The following is a 23,286-nucleotide window of genomic DNA, read 5'->3' on the forward strand; positions in this document are numbered from 1 at the left end:
AAAAATAACTAAATTGCTTAGAACAAACCTTATTCGTCCAAGTTGGAAGATAAAAAGAAACTTTCAAATTGTTAAATAGCTCGTCCAATTTCTACCAAGTTACTATAATTAGGGATAGGGAAAAGACCTAAAGCATATATTTTGTAAATTATGGGGCACAAATATAAAGAGTCTACTTTTAGAGTTCATAAAAAGTCTACTTTGACTCATGGCAAAACCAAACCAGTGCCAAAATTAAGCTTTTTAGATCTAAAACTGGAAAATTGGGATTTCAAGGGTATATTGCTTGTTTTACGAGGGCCTGGCCTCGATCAAATCCCAGATTGTTTTGTGTCTGGGATATTTGGAATTCAACTATCGACCGGAAGTTAATTGATGAAAAAGCCATCTATTAAAAACGAAAATATTCAAAATTTGAAATAAATATTTGCCTAGTGTTTGACATTAATTCATAACAGTAGCACAATATACTGTGAATGCTATCACCCAACTTAATTGAGTAAGTGTCCAAGAATACATATTGAAATTCTAATTTAGAGGCTGTTTGCTGACCAGTCATGGAAATTAGCCTATTAAGGTAGGTCAAACTTTCAGGCATGATTCTAAAGCCTAAATTTACGCTGGGAAGATACTGATGAGCTTCTATCTCTATTCTTCCCTTAGTTTTAGGGGTTAGAAGTATGGCTGCATGACAGGTTGTCAGGGGTGGAGCTTGGGTTTTGAATTAGGGGTGGGTGTAGGCTAAAGAATGTACTAACAAAATTGATCATTTTGCCAACAAATGCTGGTAAATTTCTACCAAATCATAATATTGACTTACGCATAAAGTGAATATAGGCTACCACTCCATGCCTTTTTTTATGCTGATTACGAATATAATAATCACTTCTATCAGAAATGAATTTCACCCCCCCCCCCCTCTATATATGCCAATTCATGGTATATATTTCAGTCAATATATACCAAATCATTATTGAGTTTCAAATAAAGTGAATACACCATTTGATGCCTTTTTTTATGCTGATTACAAATATAATAGCCTAAGCATTTCTATTGGAAATTAATTTCAGCCCCCCCCCCTATATAGGCTATACCTAACCTAACCCTGAATTGGCATATCTCGGGGGGGGGGGGGCTGAAATTAATTTCTGAAAGATATGCTTATTATATTAGTAATAAGCATAAAAAAAGGCATCAAATGGTGTATTCACTTTTGTCCTAACACAATAAAATGATTTGGTATATATTGACCTATATTTCTACATTAGGGGGGGTGGGGGCAAATTTTGTTTCTGATGTAAATGGAAGGTAAGTTTAAACTTTACCCCCCCCCCCGAATGTAGAAATATATAGCCTACCCTGAATTGGCATATATAGGGGGGGGGGGGTGGAAATACAATTCTGATATAAATAATTATTATAGGCCCTATTTGTAATCAGCATAAAAAAAGGCATTGAATGGTGTATTCACTTTATTCCTAACTCAATAATATGATTTGGTAGAAATTTACCCAAATGCCAACACTGAAGCTAAATTAAACCAAAACATAAGGGCAAAATTCTAGATAAGCTACTTTTTAAGTGGTTACATTAGGAAAATGAAACTTCCAGGGATGGATCTACAGACTAAAGTATGACATGAGAAGTTATTTTGGATAAAATTCTAGTTTAGCTACTTTTTACTATCTTGGGAAGGGGTTAGGTAAGGAAAATAAAACTTTTGGGGATGGGTCTACAGACTAAAGTAGCCTATGTCCCTGGAAGGCATTTTGAAGTACCTACCTCCACTCCTTCTGCTTCTAGAGGGCTCTGAACTTTGATGACCTTGAAAAATAGATTTTCTGCTTAAATGAAGTACAACAAAACTGTTTTCAGCTTCACAACTTTGTTCAATCTCATTTTATAAGATTCTAAGGATGTGCTAATACATTTCCTAAATTTTTAAGAAACACCTTGATATGGCTTAAAATTCTTCTCAAATAACAGGAATTGAACTTTCAGAACTAGACCCAGAAAAAAAGAAAGGGTAAATTTTTTGCAGTTCATATTATTGACTTTTGAATAAAGTAAAGATACCACTCACTGCCTTTTTTTATGTTCTTTCCAAATATAACAATCATTTTTGTCAGAAATGAATTTTACCCCTGCCCCTATATATAGGCCTACCAATTCAGGGTATATATTTGCACATTACGGGGAGGGTGGGCTAAAGTCTAAACTTACCTCTCATTTACATCAGAAATAAAATATCCTAACTTAACCCCTTTCTTTGATAGTGGAAAGCAGTTAAACTAGAATTTTACTATATTTTGAAGTACCTACCTCCACTCTTTGCATTTTACTCTAATTAATACGTGCTGGATGTCTAGCATCTTTGTTTTATCTCTTCAAGTCTAATTATAAAATAGCTACCTAATTCTCTATAAATTATAATTTTATATAAATAGTATGAAAACTTCAAAAGGATAAAAACTAAATTATAAAAAGTATGAAAACTTTTGTTTTTGTTTTTTTATAAATGATGGGGAAATAAAACTTATTCAGAATTACAGACTGAGTTGGTGTGCTAAAATTTCTATTATACAGCATTGGAAGTACCAATTAGACCAAGTAAGCCCCCCTCCCTCTCCTAAAATTCAGGTTATGGGTGCTCTTGAAAGAAAATTGTTTTTTTTTATTATTTTATAGCTTTATTGATATTAATTTGTTGTTGATAAAAATTGTTTTTGCAATGTTAAATAGGGGAATATTGCCATACAGTTGTAAACTTGAGACTGAGAAGATGTTTGCTTCCCTGCCTCAGTAATATTAGAGAAAGTTCAAAAACAAATTCAGTTCACATTTTCTGAGCTAAAATGCAAAAAAAATTTATACTAGAAAATGAATTTAAAACACAAAAGCAAACAACATGGAGACCGAAATGAGACAAAACCCAAATTAGAAGAATTAAAAAGCTAACAAAACTGAAGAAAATAACAGGTAAAATATAAAATAAATGAATTAAAAACAATAAACCCAAATCAAAAAAAGGTCAGCAACTCACCCAAAATTTAATTACTAACAATGTTTTCATTTAGAAGGTAGACAAATGACCAAGAATCTTTCAAGTGAAATAGATGGTAAAGCAAAGAACTGCATCATGTTTGTCTTATTTTAAATAAAGGTTCTCTAGCACAAGACCTTATAGATCTAAGAGCTCTGTAATTTCCCTTATTTTGTGAATGTGGAAATGACATAGAATTCATAGACATAAAAAAACAAATAAAACTTATAGAAACAAAAAAAAATACATAGAAACATACAAAATTACAGAGAAATAAAAAAAGAACATAGAAATACAGATGTTTTTCTTATTTTAAATAAAGCTTCTTTAGCACAAGACCTTATAGATCTGATGAATACCTGAATATTAGCAAAGAAATTTTCTTATGGAGAATTCTTCACTCATTTAGGGCTAAATACCCATACTGCTGATAGCTACATAGTGACTAATAAAGGAGTTTCCTGTATAGTAATTGATAGTTTCACATTAGCCCATCATAATTTTTTTTTTCAAAATATTAATTAATTTTTTTAATATTAAAAAAAGTCAAATATTTTATATAAGAAATATTTAACTACCTTTTTTTAGGCTCTACAAATGAAAATAAGGTTTCCAATCCAAAAGGCTACCCTGAATCAAAGAATTTTCAATATCTGCTACATCAGTTTCTCATGAAATGTCAGTGACTAGGATAGAAATAAGAATTTGCAATAAATCAGGTCCTGTCGACTTATGGTATGCAGTTCATAGAAAAGACAGCCAGTTGGTGAATTCCTTTTTGCTATCAGGAACTTCAGCAAGAGTAAAAGGGGAAGATGGAATCACACCATTGCATATTGCTGCAGCTAATGGCAGTATTGACATTTGTAAAGTAAGTATCATAAGACGTCCTGGTTAACTCAAAGTTGAATTAGACCTGATTTAATTTAAAACAAAGGTATGAGCTACAATTAAATTAAGAAATATATATATAAACGGTTTTTAATAGCTGTTTTTAAAATATTGTTAATTTTAAATATAGATAAATTGTTGTCTAGTATTAACAGAATACAGTAGTGAATATAAAGAATAGAAGTAAGTAATACATGCAGGGTTGCCACTCCTAGTGATTTATCACTATTTTTAGTGATTTTTTGTGTTGCTTAAAAAAACAATTGCTAAATCAGCACAAAATCACTAAAATCTAGTGATTTTTTTACCCAAGCCACAATCCTGAATACATGTAAGACTATAGAATAGAATTTAATTTTGAAATTTCTTTCACAGCATGGTTGCTGCATTATATATAGGGTAAAGGCACTGATGATTCAACAGTTTTTGTAAAAAAAACACTTTTCTACTCTAGAAGGCCTAACTTAAAGACTTTTGGTTTGAAAAGGGTTTCAATATGTAGGAAAAACATCTAGGAATCTTACTGTTTGATTAGAAGTTTGAAGTTTTATCAGAAAAGGATACCAAATTCCGATTTTCTGACATTGGACTGTTTTCACCTACAAATTTGACAGAACAAAAAAGTTACATGTTTTTTACGTTAGTTGAAACCCAATTTGACACGTGTTGAAATACTTGGGGAATGCTTGTGGGTGGATTATTGTGCATTCGACATGCTTATTCTTTTTGCTTTATTTCTTTGTTTCTCTTCAACTTTGTTTAATGTGCAAGTGTATAAAACACTATTCAGATAGTGGAAGCAAAAAACTGAAAAAATTGTCTCTCAGGTACAGGAACAAAATTGGATAATCATATGGAGTGTAATCGCGTGACCTAGGTAGTATGCCTTTTTTCTGTCTTTCACATTTTTGCATATATGCCACGAGAATAATATCTCCAAACGCTATCTAGAATGGCCCAGTTCCTTTCAGCTTTAATGGTCCAGAAAAGATTTTTTTATTGTTTACAGTCAAAATGTTGTCAACATTATGCCATTTCAAAGTTAATATGCCATTTTAATCCACCTTAAAAATTTTAGTTTTTACAATCCTTTGTCTGGAAAGTCCAGAATCCTTGAAATATGAATGTCCTGCTTAAGATTATTAAAAATTTGTGACACCAAGGAGTTTAAGATGTTTCACTAGGATTTTGGGTGGGATAGGGTATAAGAAACAGCCGTACATTTCAAGGATTTTAAGAAGTTTATTGTTATTATAATTGAGTTAGTGGAATTTGTGTTTGTATCTAAATTCTTAGCCTTGTCCTAAACATGGGTAGGATTTTGATGGGGCAACTTTTGATATTTCTATAACATACTTTGAGGATCAGCAGGTAACCTACACATTAATACCTTTGAAGGATTCTCTTACCAATGTCATTAATCAATACTAGATATAATAGTGGTCCTAACAAAGTTCCTTTAGCAATTCTACACCAAGTAGGGAGGGGATCAGAGAGAACATTTTTGTATTTTACAACTTGGTATCTATTGGAAAGAAAAAATATGCAAAATGTACTAAGAGAGGGTCTTCTTCAAAGCTATTCAGTGATGAACGAATTAGGATGTTGTGATCAACCAAGTCAAATGCTTAAAAATATGAACATGATATGAGGCCAAGTGGCAGTTCCTCAGATGATGGAAAAATCTAGCATCTGGCATCAAATCAGTAAAACTATGAATTAATAAAAATCTTTTTTATTTTTTTTTTTTTCATGTGAAATATAATTAGAAATAATAATCATCAAATCTCCCATTGTTGAGGAAGTACCTGTAAATTTGACAATTGTTTTCGCCAGAGGACCCTTGGATTTTGACACCAATTGTTTCTCATCTGTTTTACATGTCCAGTGAAGTTCCAACAGAGTCACCTATATTATGACAGGCCTATTTCTGTCAAAATTTTGACAATGTTACTACTAGATATTCTCTATTAGAAATGAATCTCATGATAGAGGCCAATATCTACTACGTTTGAATTTCGCTGAAGGAAATTTTTGTCAACCTTGTATTCCACTACATCAGACAAGAATTTTTCGACAATTGGAACATAGTTTTGTCAATATAATATTAGCTGTCGTTTTAATTTGTTTTTATCAAGAAAAATCCAATGTGGCTAAATTTTAGAGAAGATCAAATGTATTTTGATGCATTGGTGCTGATCCCAACTTTTTTTTGCCAAAAAATAACTAAGTAATGACAGTTTGAACATTACATAGCTAAAAAATTGTCAGGAGCTCATTTAGAGTTGAAAACAGGAAACTGATTGAATGGAATATTCCTTTCTTATCTTGGTGTATTGGATAGTGTCCACGTTTTGCATCGGCAAAATATAACGACGGTTCAAGAGATAGGGTTCCAAGTCACAACTAAGCAGAGTTATCCTGTTTTGAAGGAAAATTTTGACAGTGGTTCCAAAATTGTACTGTCGAATCATTGGTACCTTAACCCTAAATATATATATATATATATATATATATATATATATATATATATATATATATATATATATATATATATATATATATGTATCAAATTGAAAGAATTTGACCAGATAATTCATTGTACAAAACACTTAGATAAGATGAGTCAAAAATTATTTAAAAAGTCAACAAGAAAAAACAATAAAATTAATGACTAGTTTTCCTGGCTATTATGCATTTTATATTATACAATTCAACAAAACTCTTGTGATTTCTTTCATGTTTAGCAGGGTTTAGTGGGTATGGGCAATTTGGGGACTTTTTGAGATTTTATAGGGGATGGTCTGTTGCGGGTGGGAAGGTAAGGTTTGGAGATGATGGAGCATAATTGGGGAACAGACAGGGTCTTGGTACCGAAACGAAGGCACATGAGATTGCTTCTCAAGGCCAATGTGGTGAGCTTAAACCTAACTAGAAGATAATGATATGGAACCTTCCTTTCACCGTTTATGATTCTAAGTGCTCGTTTTTGGACATTTTCAATCTTAGAAATATGCTCTGAAGAAAGACCGAAATGCCACACTGGACAAGCATACTCCAGTATTGGCCGAATAAATGAACAATAAAATTGGAGAAGATTCTTAGGGGGCAAGAAAATTTTATCAAAAGTTTTAGAAGGGAAACTAAAGGGAAAGCTTGTTTGAGAATGGCGTGAACATGGGGATCTCACTCCAAGTCGGCAGTAATTGTCACCCCAAGTAGTTTAATGCATGTGACAGAGATTTTGGGAGGAATGTGGTTTTTGAAAGAAGGGGGTGATTTTAAAAAAAATACTGTCATAACTGAAGATTTATTAGCATTAACTTTCATCTTTGACAAACAAGCTTCCTGTTTGACGTCATCAAGTAATGTCATGATTGAACTTTTAGTATTTTGTTGACAAAACCTCTAGTGCAGACAGGTCATCCACATACTTCCATTGCTCTGTGTGGTCAGTCATGAATCTATTAATCATTATAAGGAAAGAAATGGAACCCATTAGGATTCTATGGGGGACTCCACAAAAGATGGGAAGGAGATAAGAATAAACATTTCTTTATTTAAGCTCTTGAGAACAATTTGTTCAAAAGGAGGCGTTTTTATCAAACTCTTTAACAACAGGTTTCTTCAAAAAAAGCTTCATTCTGAGGCAACTTTGGCAGGGTGTAAGTATTAAAGTTAATGCTGGGAGTTGGGAAAACCACCTAAAAGTGACATATTATCATCCGGGGTGTTGTAGGAAGGTATGTTGTAAGGCTTAAACTCACTACTCTGGGCCAAGTTTTGAGAGATACTAGTGAGATGGAGAGACTATTGAGATTACTGACTTCAAAACCGGTTTTGAGGTGGGAGGGGAAGTGACCCTTGCCCCAAGCAAGAACTTAAAAAGTTTTTAGCATCGTCAGAACTTGAACCTGCGTCCCGATGGACATAGGATTGCAAGTCCAGTGTTTCATCCAGTCGTGTAAGGATGAGCTTATACCTGTCCAATTTGAGTAAGATAAACAAAAAATGTCTCATAAATGTGGTATAACCGACCTGTCCATTGCTGTGGTAAACCCCCATGTTCAGTTTGCAAAGGTATTTGATGCTACAATACCTTTAATTGTTTTTTTTTCTTTCATTAATATTGCTATTTTATTGTTATTTCCGTAGTATTTATTGATTCTGTAGTTTTGACTATATGGTAAAGTTATGTTTTTGCAGTTTGTTGTTGTTCTTGTTTTCTGCTTTTTTCCTACTCCTTTTGCAATAGTTTGCTTGCTTGCTAATGCGTAATAAATGATATATGAAAATAAATAAATAAGGAGATGGTTCATTCGATTGGATATTAATTGTTTTGGTGCCCGTTTTAAGAGTCGAATGTGATAGTACTAAAATAAGGTAATTTTTGGAGAAGCTACACCTGTCGGTAGCACGGGCAGGATTGCCAGTGTAATTTGTTCTTTATTTGGTTCCAGCTAAGAACAAACTGCAGGCTTACTCCTATAATTGATATATTAATGCATAGATTATAGTAATCTAACAGGATCCAAATGATAAAATTAGCACCAATAACAGCTCCCCTGTATACCTTAGTATAGTAGTTCTCAAACTGTGGTACACGTACCCCTTGGGGGTACGTGGCCGGCCAACAAAAAAATAAAAAAGCCCTTTAACTCTAGGACTGGCAATTTCATTTGTATTTTAGCTATAGTTTACCTAGTACCAGTAACTGAGAAGGGGTACCTAAAATGTCTTGTGGGTAGAAAGGGGTACAGTGTCTAATTAAGTTTGAAAACCACTACCCTCGTATCTTGAATTGATCCTGCCAGTCTTTGATTCACAGTGATATAACCAATTAGGTGAGCTGTTTTACCATCGTGTGAATGCCATGTAAAATATATACCAAATATCGTTTTGGTTATAACTAGATTACTATACCTACAAAGTCGCAACTGTCTAAAACGCTTGCTAGCTTCCTCCCCTGCAAAAAAATTGTCTATCCCTACTTCAAACAACTTGCATTAAAGTTCCCCTTTCATCCACCTTAAGATTTTAACCTATGCACATTTATGTCTTTGTATATTCTTTCCAGATGAATGATCTGGTGTAAAGATTTAAGCCAGGGGGATCGGTTAAAAAAACGTTAGTTATTAGTTTTTCTATTCAAATATATTGAAATATTTATTTTTATTTTTAGCTACTACTTCTTCATGGTGCAAAAATTGATGCTTTGGACCGACATCTTAGAACACCGTTATTCATGGCGGTGTCAAAACGGCAAATCGATGCAGTCACATTTCTACTTGAAAGAAATGCAGACCCAAATTCTAAGACAAATAATGGTACTTTTTTTTCATGTCGAGCGTTAACTTAGAACTTTTAGGAGTGAATGAAAAGGGACTAACAATTGGGATGGTATTCTATCCAGTACTTGTATGATATACCCACTATCGCTCAAGTTGTTCATGCATTGATGTGCTGTAAACCGGTTTCTTTCGCTAGTTTCTTTCACCTTATCAGAGGCAACGCTGTAGCGTTGCCTATAGGAAAGTCCATACGGCTCCAATGTTTTATTATTATTATTTAAAAAAAAAAACTTTCCGAAAAATTAGTTTTTCAAAGAAAAGTAAAGGCCATTTTAAACTTAAGCTGAGGATATACAAATACCTGTTAAATTCAAACCCAACATGACCAGAAATTACTATTAAAGAATATATGAAACCCAAAACGAACAGATATTAAAAAATCAATCACAGCAAAAAACATTCAACAAGTATTAATGTAAATGAACAAATAGATCTTAAAGTGAGTAATGCTTAGATTGAATATCAAAATCAAGCTGGAAACCAAAACAAATAGTTTGCTATTAAAGAATAAATGAAAGTTAAAAAGAACAGAAATTAAATAAAGAAGAAATGCGAAAAACATACAATATATATTAATGTAAATGAATAAGTAAATCATAAAACGAGTGAAACTTAAAAAGAATATACAAATCAAGTTTGAATCGAATAAAAATAACTACAAACAAGAGTTTGGGTATCGCCTCACTGCAGAAGCCTAAAACCTACTGCATCATTGGCGTTTTACTGAAAACAATTCTTTGAAATTTTTTCACTTTTGTAACTTTAAGAAATCAAAAATTAATTAAGATTTTAGGGAATAAATATCAGCATATGTATATTAAACTGACAATGCACATTTCTTTTCAGTAAACTCATTTGAATTTTTTTTCAGCAAAGTACAAATTATGTTCTGGCTTTTAGAAAGCATAGGGGTTTTGAACCCTACTCATATTAATTTATGCTCGTTTTGAGTTTGACTCTAATATTTATTTTAATTTTTGTTCGTTTTGGGTTTCATTTATTTATTGATACCGATTTGGGGTAGTTGTATGCTTGGTAGATTATATGATAGTCCGGAAGCCAGGTGTTGAAAATGTGAATCATACTACGACGGAATGGGGCTGCTACGAGAATTAGCCTACCCTCCACCCCCTTAATTGACCATGTGAATTCAAAAATACCAATGGCACGTGCTTGCGAGTGGTGGAACACTACGAAACTTGACATTTTATTATATTTTGGTGTTTCATGCAAGAAAATGCATGTTCGACAAAGTTTGAGGTGCAGTTTCCCGCTCAAAAAGAAATGCCTAGAAGCCATAGAATGTTTTCATAACAAACTAACACGATTAGTTACAAAAAATGGCAGAGTTAAAAAAAAATGGCAAAACTATATGTGTCTTGAACAGTCTTGGAAAATATAAACAAAATCAAATTGAATATTAGATATATAATGATATTAATTGTTGAAAGATCCATCAGTTCAAGATTTTTTTTTCACTGTAATTTTTATTTTCATTTTCAATGCTGTAAGAACTGGAAAATAATAAATTTGTAATATACGAGTAATTCGTTTTCAGTGAAGCGCCAATGACGCAGAACGCTTTAGGTTTTTGCAGTTAAAGAAGGGGGCAGTATCCAAATTTTGTTTGTAGTGAAACTATATTTGTCTTGACCAATCTTGAAAAGAACTAAAAAATTAAACTGAATATTTGATACATAATGATATTAATTGCTAAAAGCTCATCAGTTCAAAATTTTACTGTAATTTTAATATTTATTTTCAATATTAAGTACAAAAGAAAACATTTGTAATGTAATTCGTTTTCAGTAAAGCGCCAATGACGCAGTAGGTTTTAGGCTTTTGCAGTGAGGTGATACCCAAACTCTTGTTTGTAGTTATTTTTATTCGATTCAAACTTGATTTGCATATTCTTTTTAAGTTTCACTCGTTTTAAGATTTATTTATTCATTTACATTAATATATATTGTATGTTTGTTTGCATTGATTGTTTATTTAATTTCTGTTCGTTTTAAGTTTCATTTATACTTTAATACTAAAATATTTGTTTTTGTTTTAAGCTTGATTTTCATATTCTATCTAAGCATTACTCGCTTTAAGATCTATTTATTCATTTGTATTATTATTTGTTGTATGTTTTTTGGTATGATTGTTTATTTAATTTCTGTTCGTCTTGGGTTTCATTTATTCTTTAATAGTAATTTCTGGTCGTTTTTAGTTTGAATTTTAACAGGTGTTTGTATCTCCTGAGTATAAGTTTAAAATTACCTTTACTTTTCTGTGAAAAACTTATTTTTTGGAAAGTTTTTTTTTAATTAATCGTGAGAAAAGATAAAGCGAAGTGACAGAATAGATGGGAAGTATGTGGTTTGGGCTATATATTTGCAGATTATGTGTAGTCAGAAAATAATCCTTATTTCATAACATGTAGAATAATTGTAGCTAACACATTTTGCATGCATACCCGCTGTACTTAAATCAACCTCCCCCCCCCCCTAATGTGCAAATTCATAGCCCAATTTTTTTTATAAAATATTATATTTTATCATACTTATGGATATTTTATTAGGATTAACCTAACTTCACTTCTTGAGGGGTAGTGGGTATATTATACAAGTGCCTTCTATCCTTTTTCCTTTAATTTTTTTACCTAATTTTGGCCTGTTCATAATCTACTTAGACACTGTCAAACTGATTTAAAAATACTACACAAATTATTCATTTGAGGCAGCATTGAAGCAAATAAATTATACCTTGTGTATAATTATATATATATATATATATATATATATATATATATATATATATATATATATATATATATATATATATATATATATATATATATATATATATATATATATATATATATATGTGTGTGTGTGTGTGTATATATTACTATATATATATATATATATATATATATATATATATATATATATATATATATATATATATATATATATATATATATATATATATATATATATATATATATATATATATATATATATATATATATATATATATATATATATATATATATATATATATATTCTTTTGGCTCTCATCAGTTATGGTCATGGGTGTTCAGTCCTAACAAAAAAGGGCACGATTCTTGGGCTCTTGCACTTATAGCTTGACATAATCTTCCTCCAATCGCTACTGTCGGGAAGCTGGGTCTTCTGCCTCGCAAATGTGCTTGTGTAATGAAGTTTTTTTGTCTCCTCCCTCCACTCGCTCAGGGTTATAGTCCCTCTCTTTCTGAGCAGATCAAAAACATCATCTTTTATATGAATGATATTGAACACAGTTTGATGATCTTATATTTTTCATGATCTTAAAGAATTTGCTTTAAATGCCATTTTTTTTTTTGTTAGTTCAGTCTTAAGTATTGTAATAAAAGCAGTGAACTCTAACAAACTATAAGTGGACTGTAGATGAAGCGAACCGTAGTTACAAGTAACCTAAGTTAGCCTACAACAAACTTAAATATTTTCTCCTATGGTTCCGACTTCATCTATAGTTTCCGCTACTACCCCTTCTACACGATGTTTCCGGAAAGAAAATAGTTATGATCTGTAAGGGGTAATTCGCTTTTTGCCAAGGCAGCACTAGTGCTTTAACTGATTCCATTTTAACTTTATATAAACAATAACTTTGAACATGCAACTCAGAATTGATCAAAAACTGAAAATATTATGTAAATTCCGGTAACAATAAGAGTTTATTCTCAGGTATTACTGATGATAAATAGCAGTTCAAGTATGAATAAATTCTTGTTTTAGCAGTGAAAAAAAAATCCAAAAATACCGTATATTTCAATCACATATACAGTGACCGTAGACAGCGGATTTTGATGTACTTTCTCATTTGCACTCATTAAATAAATAACACAATAGCAGCACAATAGCACAATAGCAGCACAATAGCACAAAGCACAATAGCAGCAATTCAAAATTCGGATTATTGATATCTCTGCAAAGCTGTAATTCCCATAAAGGGTCTGGTGATATATCAAGTATGTAAAATAGGCTTATATATAAAAAGATTATTTTTTATATAGGGATAGGAATAACTTTCGCAACAAATATCTTAGTTAGAGCAGGCAGCATTCAGGGTGTTAAAGTAATTTGGAAGATAATTTATCTAAAACATACAAATTAAACCCTCTGGCTCAGAAAAAAAACAACTGAAAGTTGAGCAGATATTATATCATGACCCATTGTAATTTTTCTTTTCAGCTTTGGCCCGAAAATTTATTTTTATGCATAACTTCTTCCCTTTTTTCTCCAGAAAATAAATAGTGTTTGATTTCATGTTTTTTTATGTATTTATTCAGTTATATTATTAAGCTCATTAAAAATCAGTTTTTTGTTTGGTTTGTTGATGTTTGTTTCGATGTTTGATGTTTGATTTCGTTTATTTAAAATCAGTTGTTTTGTTTCGTTTGTTGATGTATTTCAATTTTGAACTTTATATACTCCTCGATTTTGAGGGAAATAAATAAATTAATAGTTATCTTTCCGAAAGTATACTCCCTTTACTTCTTAACATTACTATTATTATTCCTAGACTTCCCTATAATCATTGATTTACGCAAGTCTACGCTTTGTGGGGGGGGGAGGGGCATCAGGAAATTTTTCTTCATGGTATAAAAAAAAAACAGCATTAAAATGCATCTTTAGATCGCCATTATATTGTAAAGAGCAGTCCTTTACGCCAATCACGAATAAGTAAATCCATTCCACTATCCTTTCTTTGCAAAAATGAGCGAAATCGTTATTGTTAGAACCTATTATTTACTGAAACAGTTTATAGTTGACTGACGAGGGCGTATTCAGAATTTCGGGGGTGAGTATTTTCTTGAGGAGTGTTGTACAAAAAAAGATTCAAAATGCATCAAAAAATTTGTTTTATAATATTTTTTTTTACGTTTTTACAATTCGGAAAAAAATTAGAGGGAAGTGTTCAACCCCGGTAGGCCCACCCCCGGATACAACCTTGCTGACTGATTATTAACTGATTGCAACAAATTATTATTCGTGACGGTTGTAATTAGAGTGTGTGGAATTGATTATAATTACCAGGTATTATTATTGATAATATTTTCCTCTGTTGCTTTTAGGCGAGACTCTTTTTACTGAGGCCGCAAGAAGGGTTGACGTAGCTACCCTAAAGATCCTGGTAGAGCGTGGAGCACCTATACCTAGTCAACACAAAATATTTGAACTGCTTCAAAATGCAATTATGAAAAACTCCTTTGACATAGTTACTTTTCTGGTGTCTTTTGTAGATTTGAAGAAAACAAAAGAAGTGGCTCCAGAAGTGGCTCCATTTGCTTATTCCTTGTATAATCTCAATCTTGACATAGCAAAGTTCCTTTTACATAATGGTGAGTTATTTCAGTCTCTTAAATAGTCTCTACCCCTCCGGTACACTTCTGAAGAATGAACCTACACTTCTGGAGTAGTGTTCTACCCCTCCAGGGCAGAGGCAGAATTTTATATGGGGCAGGAAGCAACTGTTCCTCCCAGACATCGGTTCGCCCCCCTCCCAGACCTGAGTTTGCGCCCCCCCCCAGCTGAAATTTAGTTTCTTCAAAAACCTTGTCAAAACTAATATAAGCCTGCATAATTCAAGCATTAACAGAAACGGATAAGTTTTCTTTCAAGGCCGTACCCAGGAATTTCTTTTTTCAGAGGGGGTTTTACTAAAAAAAAAAAAAAATGGGGGGGGGGGGTTACACAAGAAAATCTAAAAAAAACGCATACAAAATTTGTTTATATCCGTTTTTGTTACGTTTTTTACGTGTCAGACAAACATTTCGGGGGGGGGGGGTTCAAACCGGGTAACCCCCCTGGATACGGCCCTGTTTTCTTTAGTATATATTTACCTTTATAGTACTATAAAGTATCTTTATAGTACTTTCATGGTACCAAATGGCTCATTTTTCAGTTTTTAGTGTCTTTTTTACTTGATTTGGGAAAATTGACTCCAACTTTGCTTTTGCTTATGCATTGTTCCCTTTGCTTTGCTTTCCCTTTTGCTTATGCATTGATCCGTTTTACTTATGACGAATGATTTTAAGCTAGGTATAGCAAGGTACTTCCTTCAGAAGACTGAGTTAGTGTTTTTATATGCTTCAAAATGTTTACTAAATAAATAAATGAGAATATATATATATATATATATATATATATATATATATATAAACAAATTGAAAATAAATAAAAGTGAATTACTAATGACAGCTGTATTGCTGAATGTGTGGCAAAGGCTGAATCTTGAGTCGCCAATCTTAGTTTTTAAAATGTATTTTTTTTTTTTTTTTAATAAATGAAGTGAATATAAACTATTTGAATGTTTTAAAGTTTGAACAATCGAATAATTCATTTAGCAAATACAAAACAGTTTAAGTAAGAGAATGCAGAAATATGATAGCCCAATATGAGAAAATAGCCTCCATTTTGATATATTTTTGAATATCCTCAATTAAACGTATGAGGCTCAAACTTGGGATCCCCTATAGACTTTCTTCAATATTTTCATAAAATTGTTTGTTTTAGGAGAGGGGGGGGGGTCTTGAAATTTTGTCGCCCAAAGATTTTAATCTGGCCCTAGGTTCAATTAAGATGTGCTTATTATGTGGGTAATCGCATTTAAATTTACACTTTTCATCTCTTAAATTTACACATTATTTCTTCCAAAAAAAAGAAAAAAAAATAAGGTACCTTTTTTACCTCGATTAGTCTCCTAATACGACTCATAACTAGTTGAATCCTGAATATTTGACTTCAACAACGTTAACCTTCTTTTTGTCTTCTATTGTCTTCTTTTTTCTCCCTCTTCAGCCATTGAACATTCCTTTACTACTTTCATTGGGGTTTGCCGTCCCATCAGTGACACAAGCCTTTTTTCTCTTGGATCACGGCTGACCAGTGAAAGTTGGTCAGACCTTTATAATTCTAAGAACCTTGATGACAAAATTTTGATTTTTCACAAAAAAAACTAATTGATTCCTACTCATTATGTTTCCCAGAAAAAAAAAATCAGAAAATGCTACAGTGATAAACCTTACATAACAATCACATAAAAAGGTTAATCCGCACGAAAATAAGCTTATTTAACAGGGGTAATTTAGCTGAAGCAAATAAGTTAAGAAATGAATTATAAAGTCAAATTAGAAAAGCTGCCCGAGCCTAATATAAAAATAAAATTATATACTTTCGCCATGATAAACCAAAGAACTGGTACTCTGAAATCAAAAAACTTACCAGCAAGAGTTAAGAAACATCTAAATTTTTATATAAATGAACCTCCAAAGACCACAGCTAATGACCTCAATAAGTTTCTGGCTTCTATTGTCCAGGGTATCTTACGCATTTCCAGATATTCCTGATCCTTTTTCACTCCCACATATTTCTCCACTTGATGTTGTAAAAAAAATTGAAAACTAAAACGATCAAGCATTTGCCCTTTAGATATTCCTGTTCCTCTGACTAAAGCTTTCAGTGATCACCTCGCAAAACCCCTAGCTACCCTGTTTAATGAAATTACCAAATCTGGACAGGTCCATCAATATTGGAAGCAAGGCTTTATTACCCCAATCGAAAATAAAATGGGAAGCCTGGCTTTGATGGCATTCATCCTATTACCCTCACCTCAATTTTTTTAAAATTGTATGAAAGTTTTCTCGCAGACTGGCTCAAGAGAAAAGTCTTCACCCTTATTGATCTTAGACAGTTTGGTAATCACATATCCACGTCAACCTCTCATTACCTGATCCATCATGTTGATACCAAGGGTAAATTACTTGAAAACCCTAACACTTGGCTTAATCTGATTTCTATTGATCTTCAAAAAGCTTTCAATTTGATTAACCAAAATTTACTCACAGATAAACTTTTAAAGGAATTCCACCTTGCAATTGTCCTTGCTAAGCCTGTTGCCTCTTTTCTCTCTAATAAATCTCAAGTAGTAAAATATCTAAATTGTTTCTCAGATCATCTCTTCATATTTAATGACATTCCTCTGGGGACTATTCTATGCCCTCTCCTTTTTTCTCTTATGATTAACAGCCTTTCAACCCTTTATGGCAATAGGTGGAAATTTGTCGATGACTTGACAGTTTTAGAGATATGTTATAAAAACATGTTTAGCAACCCAATGGGCATACTCCAAGATATTGCCTGTGAGGCCTCTTCCCTTGACATGACAGTTAACCCTTCTAAATCCGCAATAGTCTCAGTAAGTTTCCTTAAATCCCCTCCCCTTTTTCTTCCTCCTATTCCTCCTGAAACCTCTGTCACATCTCTTAAACTCCTTGGGGTTACAATTTCTTCCAATTTGAAATGGGATGCCCATTTAAATAATATCCTACGACAAGCAAACTCCTCGCTTTCCCTCCTTAAACTTTTAAATAAATTCAGTTGCCCCCAATCACATTTACTACAGGTATACATTTCTTTTGTGCGTCCCATATTAGAGTATGTTTGTCCTGTGTGACACCCTGGCCTCTCAACTGAAGCAACACAAAAAACTGAAAATGTCCAAAAGAGAGCTCTAAGAATTATTTTTAAAGAGGGCAAGATACCATATTTGCATTTGTTAAATATTTCAAAACCCCAAAGCCTCAAGAGACGAAGAAATAGTTTGTGCCTCTGTTTTGCAAAAAATGCCATAACAAACCCTCAGCCGGCAAGTATTTTCCCCAAACGTCACTCCCCATCCAGATTACGGCCGCCTCGAGCTATTTCTGAGCCCATCCCTGTTTTGTCCCCCATTCGCTGCGTTACTTCGAGATACGAAAGAACTTTTGTCCCCTTTATTACAGAAAAATGAATAAAATGTCCCAATAGTTTCTTTTTCCCCCTTTTTTTCCCACGCTCCTTCTTGACCAGTTTTTATTTTTAACTCTTTTATTGACTTACTGTAGTTGGATTATTGACACTTTCTTAGTGTCCCTTTTAATTTATATGCATTTATGTCTCGGTCTTTTTTTTGTGTATATTCGCTTATTCCCCCCCCCCCCTTCCTTTTTTTATGTCCGTTCTAATTCTTTTTCCGATTCGTATTTGTGTAAGTTTAGTTTGACCAGTTTTTATCTTTTTAACTTTTTAATTGACTTTCTACAGTTTTAATTATTGACTGGTAAATGATTGTTCATAATGATTTTTCTATTTCTTTGTTGTTTTTTGCATTTTTGCCAGTTTTAGTGCAACCATTTATAATGTCGACTCCGAAGTCCGAATTCGGCCCTGTGTGGGCTTGTGATAGTGATCTTTTTGAAATAAATATCTTATCTTAACCTACTCAAGGCCATATCCAGGATTTTTTTCGGGGGGGGGGGGGTATATGAAAATATTTTTTTGGGGGGTGGGAGGGTTTACAAATAAAAAACTTTTAAAAACGCATAAAAAAATTGTTTATATTCATTTTTGTTACATTTTTATGAATCGGACAAATATTTTTTTTGGGGGGGGGGGTCAAACCCCAGCCCCCCTACTTTTAAAGTAGACTTTAAGTTACAGTAGTATAATACATGGAGTAACAGATAGAAATTCAATGCCAATTTGGAATAAAAGGCAATAGGATATATTTACAGAGTAACACGTAAAAAACAGAAATAATCAAAATATTAAAACAAAAAAGTCATGTTTTTAAGTGATGAATCTAGTGAAAATATGTGGTTTTATTTATCGTTTGGGCTTTTGAACTTTGAAGTTTATAGGCTTTTTTTTTTTTTTTTTTTTTTTTTTTTTTTTTTTTTTTTTTTAATCAGCGTTAGGGTATTGTGGCCAAATCAGGTTTAAAATCGAACATTTTCTTGAACTAGAAGACTTTTCGATTTTTATTTTTTTTATTTAACTTTTTTTTTTTTTTTACTTTGAACCTTATTTTCTAGGCTTTGCTTATAACTTTCGCTTAAAGCATGTGCTAGTTTTTCGTTAATATTTCTAGGTTCGAGTGTCCAAGAAACCCATCCATTTACCAATGAGAGTGTTCTTCATTTAGCATTAAAAAAAATTATTGATCGGCAGTATAATGTTATTCCCCCTCCAGCTGATGTTATGATGTTATCTCCTCCAGTTCCTCCGCTGTTTATTGACGTGCTGCAGCTACTCTATGAATATGACTTTAACTTCTCCACTCGATGTCATTCTTGGCATTCAGGAGCTGAAGGAGCGGAGGTTAGTTACTAATCAGAATCACTAGAATTACTTAATGTTTAAAGCTAACTCATCTTATCACTGTTATGAGACTAGAAATGCGAATGACCTTGCATCTGAGCTCCGGAATACTCAACGTGTTGCGTTTCTGCCTCGTTTTGCGGGACCGGGAGTGTGGAGTTCCCTCCTGGATGCTATTAGTCATGCTGATAATATAGGCCAGGTCAAGATCAGATTGAAGCGCTACCTTTTGGGTTATAATTTGAATGATTAGAATTTTGAATTTGAATATTGCTTGGTTCGACAATTGTTTGGATAGATAGTGGTCGCATTTTTGTGAAATTACCCAGCCAAAGCGCACGGAGTTGGCTCTATAGCCTAGCTGATACTTATTGATTTTGTCATAGTTGATTTAGTTTTTTTTTTTTTTTTTTTTTGAGTGGATTTTTTAAGGATGATATGTGATATTTCACACTTGGGATTTTTAGAGTGTAATCCTTTTAGAGTAGGAGATGTTCTTTATGTTGATTTAGTTCAAATGCTGATTTTTCCCCATGAAAAGATAGTTTTTATGTGGATGTAGAGCTTTATAATAATGGATTTGCAGCAATAGCAAACAAACCTTCGGGTTTTTGTAGATGGCTGCTGTAAATTTGTTTGTATTTTTATGCTAAATAAATTAATTTGAATTTGTCACTAGTGGAGTCTGAATCCGAGTCGAACTCTGTAGAAGGGAACTCGATTTATAGTGCCGAGTATCATTATCTAAGTAGAAGTCTAAGTAATATCATGTAATAGCAAATATATAAAAGTTCAGATATATATATATAAAAGTAATAACAAATATATATATATAACAAAAATATATAAAAGTAATAACAAATAAAAGTTCAAAAATTTGAAAAAAGTAATATCGTAATTTTTGTTTGGTGAATGGATAGGTTTGAATCTAAAAAATCTAGTTATATAAGTATATTGTTATTTTGGTGCAAGTTACTACCAGGGGCAGTAACTTCGATGGGCTTCCTCGACATAACCGTGCTTCTGAAGTAATGTTTCGATTTTGTTTCTTCGCCATCGAGTAAACGATGTAGTTGTCAACCCATCGAAACTTGATGAAGGGTTCCTTACACGGTATAAAAGGGTCGGCTTTCCCGTGAAACCAACTTCAGTATTTACTGAAATTCAATAAACTTTGATAATGTCGTAAATGCTCCATAAGAGCCAATTCTGTGTCACTTTGTTTCGTATCAAGGATTTTTTTTATACGAAAAGGATTTTTTCGGGGGGGGGGGGGTAAAAAACTTCAAAAAACGCATACAAAATTTGTTTATGTTCATCTTTGTTACGTTTTTACGAGTCGGACTAAAATTTTGGGGGGGGGGGGTTCAAACCCCCCTATTCTCCCCTCATGGACATGACCTTGGCCTCAAATGCTGTCAGAAACCAGTATATTACACCTAGCACAAGTATTTAACCCCTGTTTAGAACTTGCTGTACGATTCTTGGTTACAAGTCAATATGTTTCGGAACTGGAAACAGGCCTATTTACCCTTGTTAATTTATGCAATTCGTTTTAGAAAGTGGCTGTACAAACCCATAAAATGGCTTATTGAAGATAAACATTAGCATGAAAACATAATTTAAAGTATGAATTAATTAATTAATTAGGGGATACCACCAGATGGCTAACTTAACAGTGTATATATATACAAATCTTTAAATTAGCCAACCAGCCAACCAGTATTTTAAGCCTAGGAGTCCAGCTGGACAAAAGGAAACATATTAAGAAAACAATTCTTATTCCATAAAATGTAGAATAATGCTAGTTAACACATTTTGCAGGGGGAGAGCCTTTATCTTCACTTCTTTCCTTGTTTTCCCATTTTTTTCTAAGAAATTCATGAATTTCTTAGAGCTATATAGTCACAGAATATATACCCCCACCCCCCTAATGTGTAAATATATACCTAGAATTGCATCCTCAATCTAAATATAACATACATTTGCATCACAAATGAACTTTACTCCCATATTAGCCATCTGGTGGATGTCCATTAATTAGCACTGGCAGGAAGTAGTTGCATATCCCCACAAAAGCACTTTCTGAAGACGTTGCATAATTTAAGACGTTAAATCATAACGGTAAGAAAGTGGAGAAAGCATTAAAATATGAACTAAGCAGGTGTGAAGTGGAGGCCATGGATAAAATTGCCGAGGATCTGGAAGATGCAGCTAGATGGCATAATAGTAAAATATTGTTGGGAGGGAGTAGTCAATCCAGACTTGGCCCAGTTAAAGATAGGAATGGGGCAACAATTAGCGATAAGGAAAAAACTAAAGAGAGATGGGCCGAACATTTTGAGAATTTGCTTAACCGAGATAGAGTTGCGGGAAAAGATATAGAGGAAAATGAAAAAGTTTGTGATACCTTGGATGTGAAGGAAGATTTGTTTTGTGAGGAAGAATTAGCAACAGTTCTAATAGGATTAAAAAATAATAAGGCCCCAGGTGCTGATAGGGTGGTAAATGAGTTTCTTAAATATGGTGGCTCTGAGGTTAGAAATCAGTTACTGAAGATTATGAATATGATTTTTGAAAAAGGGGAAGTACCTAACGATTTTAAGAAAACGTTAATTAAGCCACTTTATAAGAAAGGTGATAAAAGTGAGTGTGGTAATTATAGAGGCGTTAGTCTGGTCTCTGTAGGTAGCAAATTACTTAGTAATATGATACTTTTTAGACTGAGAGATGCCGTAGACAAAGTTTTAAGAGAAGAATAGTGCGGTTTTAGAAAAGATAGAGGATATGTCGACCAAATTTTCATTCTTAGGCTAATAATTGAGAAGTGCCTGAGTTTTCAAACACCATTGGTCTTCAGTGTTATAGATTATGAGCAAGCGTTCGATTCAGTTGATAGAAGATGTATAGTATACCTTGTATGGTATACCAGACAAATACATTAAAGTGATTAGTGCTATTTCGAGAATAACACTGCTGCGGTTAAGGTAGGAAATGAGGTTAGCAGCTGGTTTTGTATTAAATCAGGACTTAAGCATGGTTGTGTTCTATCCTCCTTTATATGGATTATGTTTATGGAATTTGTCTTCAGGAGCACGTGAAAGGCGATGGGAGACCATTGAATCATATGTGCAGAGAAAGTTCTCCTGAACCTAGATTATGCTTACGATTTACACTCCGCTGATGAAAGTGTTAGCAAAATGAAGGACCTTTTAGATGTTTTGCGAATTCATGGTGCTAGAATAGGTTTGAAAACCAATGTTAAGAAGACTAAGTCACTAAGACTAGGAAAAGGTAAAGATGAAAAGGTGACGTTGGGTAATGAAAAGATTGATCAGGTGGGCAGCTTCACTTACCTTGGTAGTATTATTAGTAAAGATGGTGGGAGAAGTCAAGGTGTTAAAAGTAGAATAGTCAAGGCTCAGGGTGTTTTTTCACAGTTAAAAAAAAATTGGAAGAATAGAAAGATAAGTCTCCAAACCAAGATTAGAATATTAGAAGCTGCAGTGATGACAGTGGTCAAATATGGTTCTGAAGCATGGACGCTCCGAAAAGCGGATGAAGATTTGCTAGATGTTTTCCAGAGAAATTGCTTAAGGATTGTTCTTGGTACCCGGCTGACTGACCCTATTTTAAACAATAGGCTATACGAAAAATGTGGTTCAATACCGCTCTCTAGAGCTATAATGAAAAAAAAAGGTTGAGCTGGCTAGGGCACGTTGTGCGGATGAAGGATGACAGATCGCCGAAGATTGTTCTTTTCGGCCAACCGTCTAGGGTTAAACGGAAAGCAGGTCGTCCTCGACTG

At 33.0% G+C, this 23,286-nt stretch overlaps 1 protein-coding gene across 1 annotated transcript; it reads left to right on the forward strand.

The window, feature by feature from the left end:
* The first annotated feature begins 431 nt into the window (after nucleotides 1–431).
* On the forward strand, nucleotides 432–22,662 carry LOC148942315 (uncharacterized). The gene is made up of 6 exons (XM_089103291.1): nucleotides 432–499; nucleotides 3,632–3,914; nucleotides 9,117–9,261; nucleotides 14,414–14,680; nucleotides 19,249–19,478; nucleotides 22,570–22,662. The coding sequence occupies exons 2-6, from the start codon at nucleotides 3,720–3,722 to the stop codon at nucleotides 22,660–22,662; spliced, it is 930 nt and encodes a 309-aa protein (XP_088959417.1). The 5' UTR covers nucleotides 432–499; nucleotides 3,632–3,719.
* Nucleotides 22,663–23,286: the final 624 nt, after the last annotated feature.

The sequence above is a fragment of the Artemia sp. Qi Xiang Cuo genome, chromosome 17, assembly GCF_049724085.1.
Source record: "Artemia sp. Qi Xiang Cuo chromosome 17, ASM4972408v1, whole genome shotgun sequence".
Lineage (NCBI taxonomy): Eukaryota > Metazoa > Arthropoda > Branchiopoda > Anostraca > Artemiidae > Artemia > Artemia sp. Qi Xiang Cuo.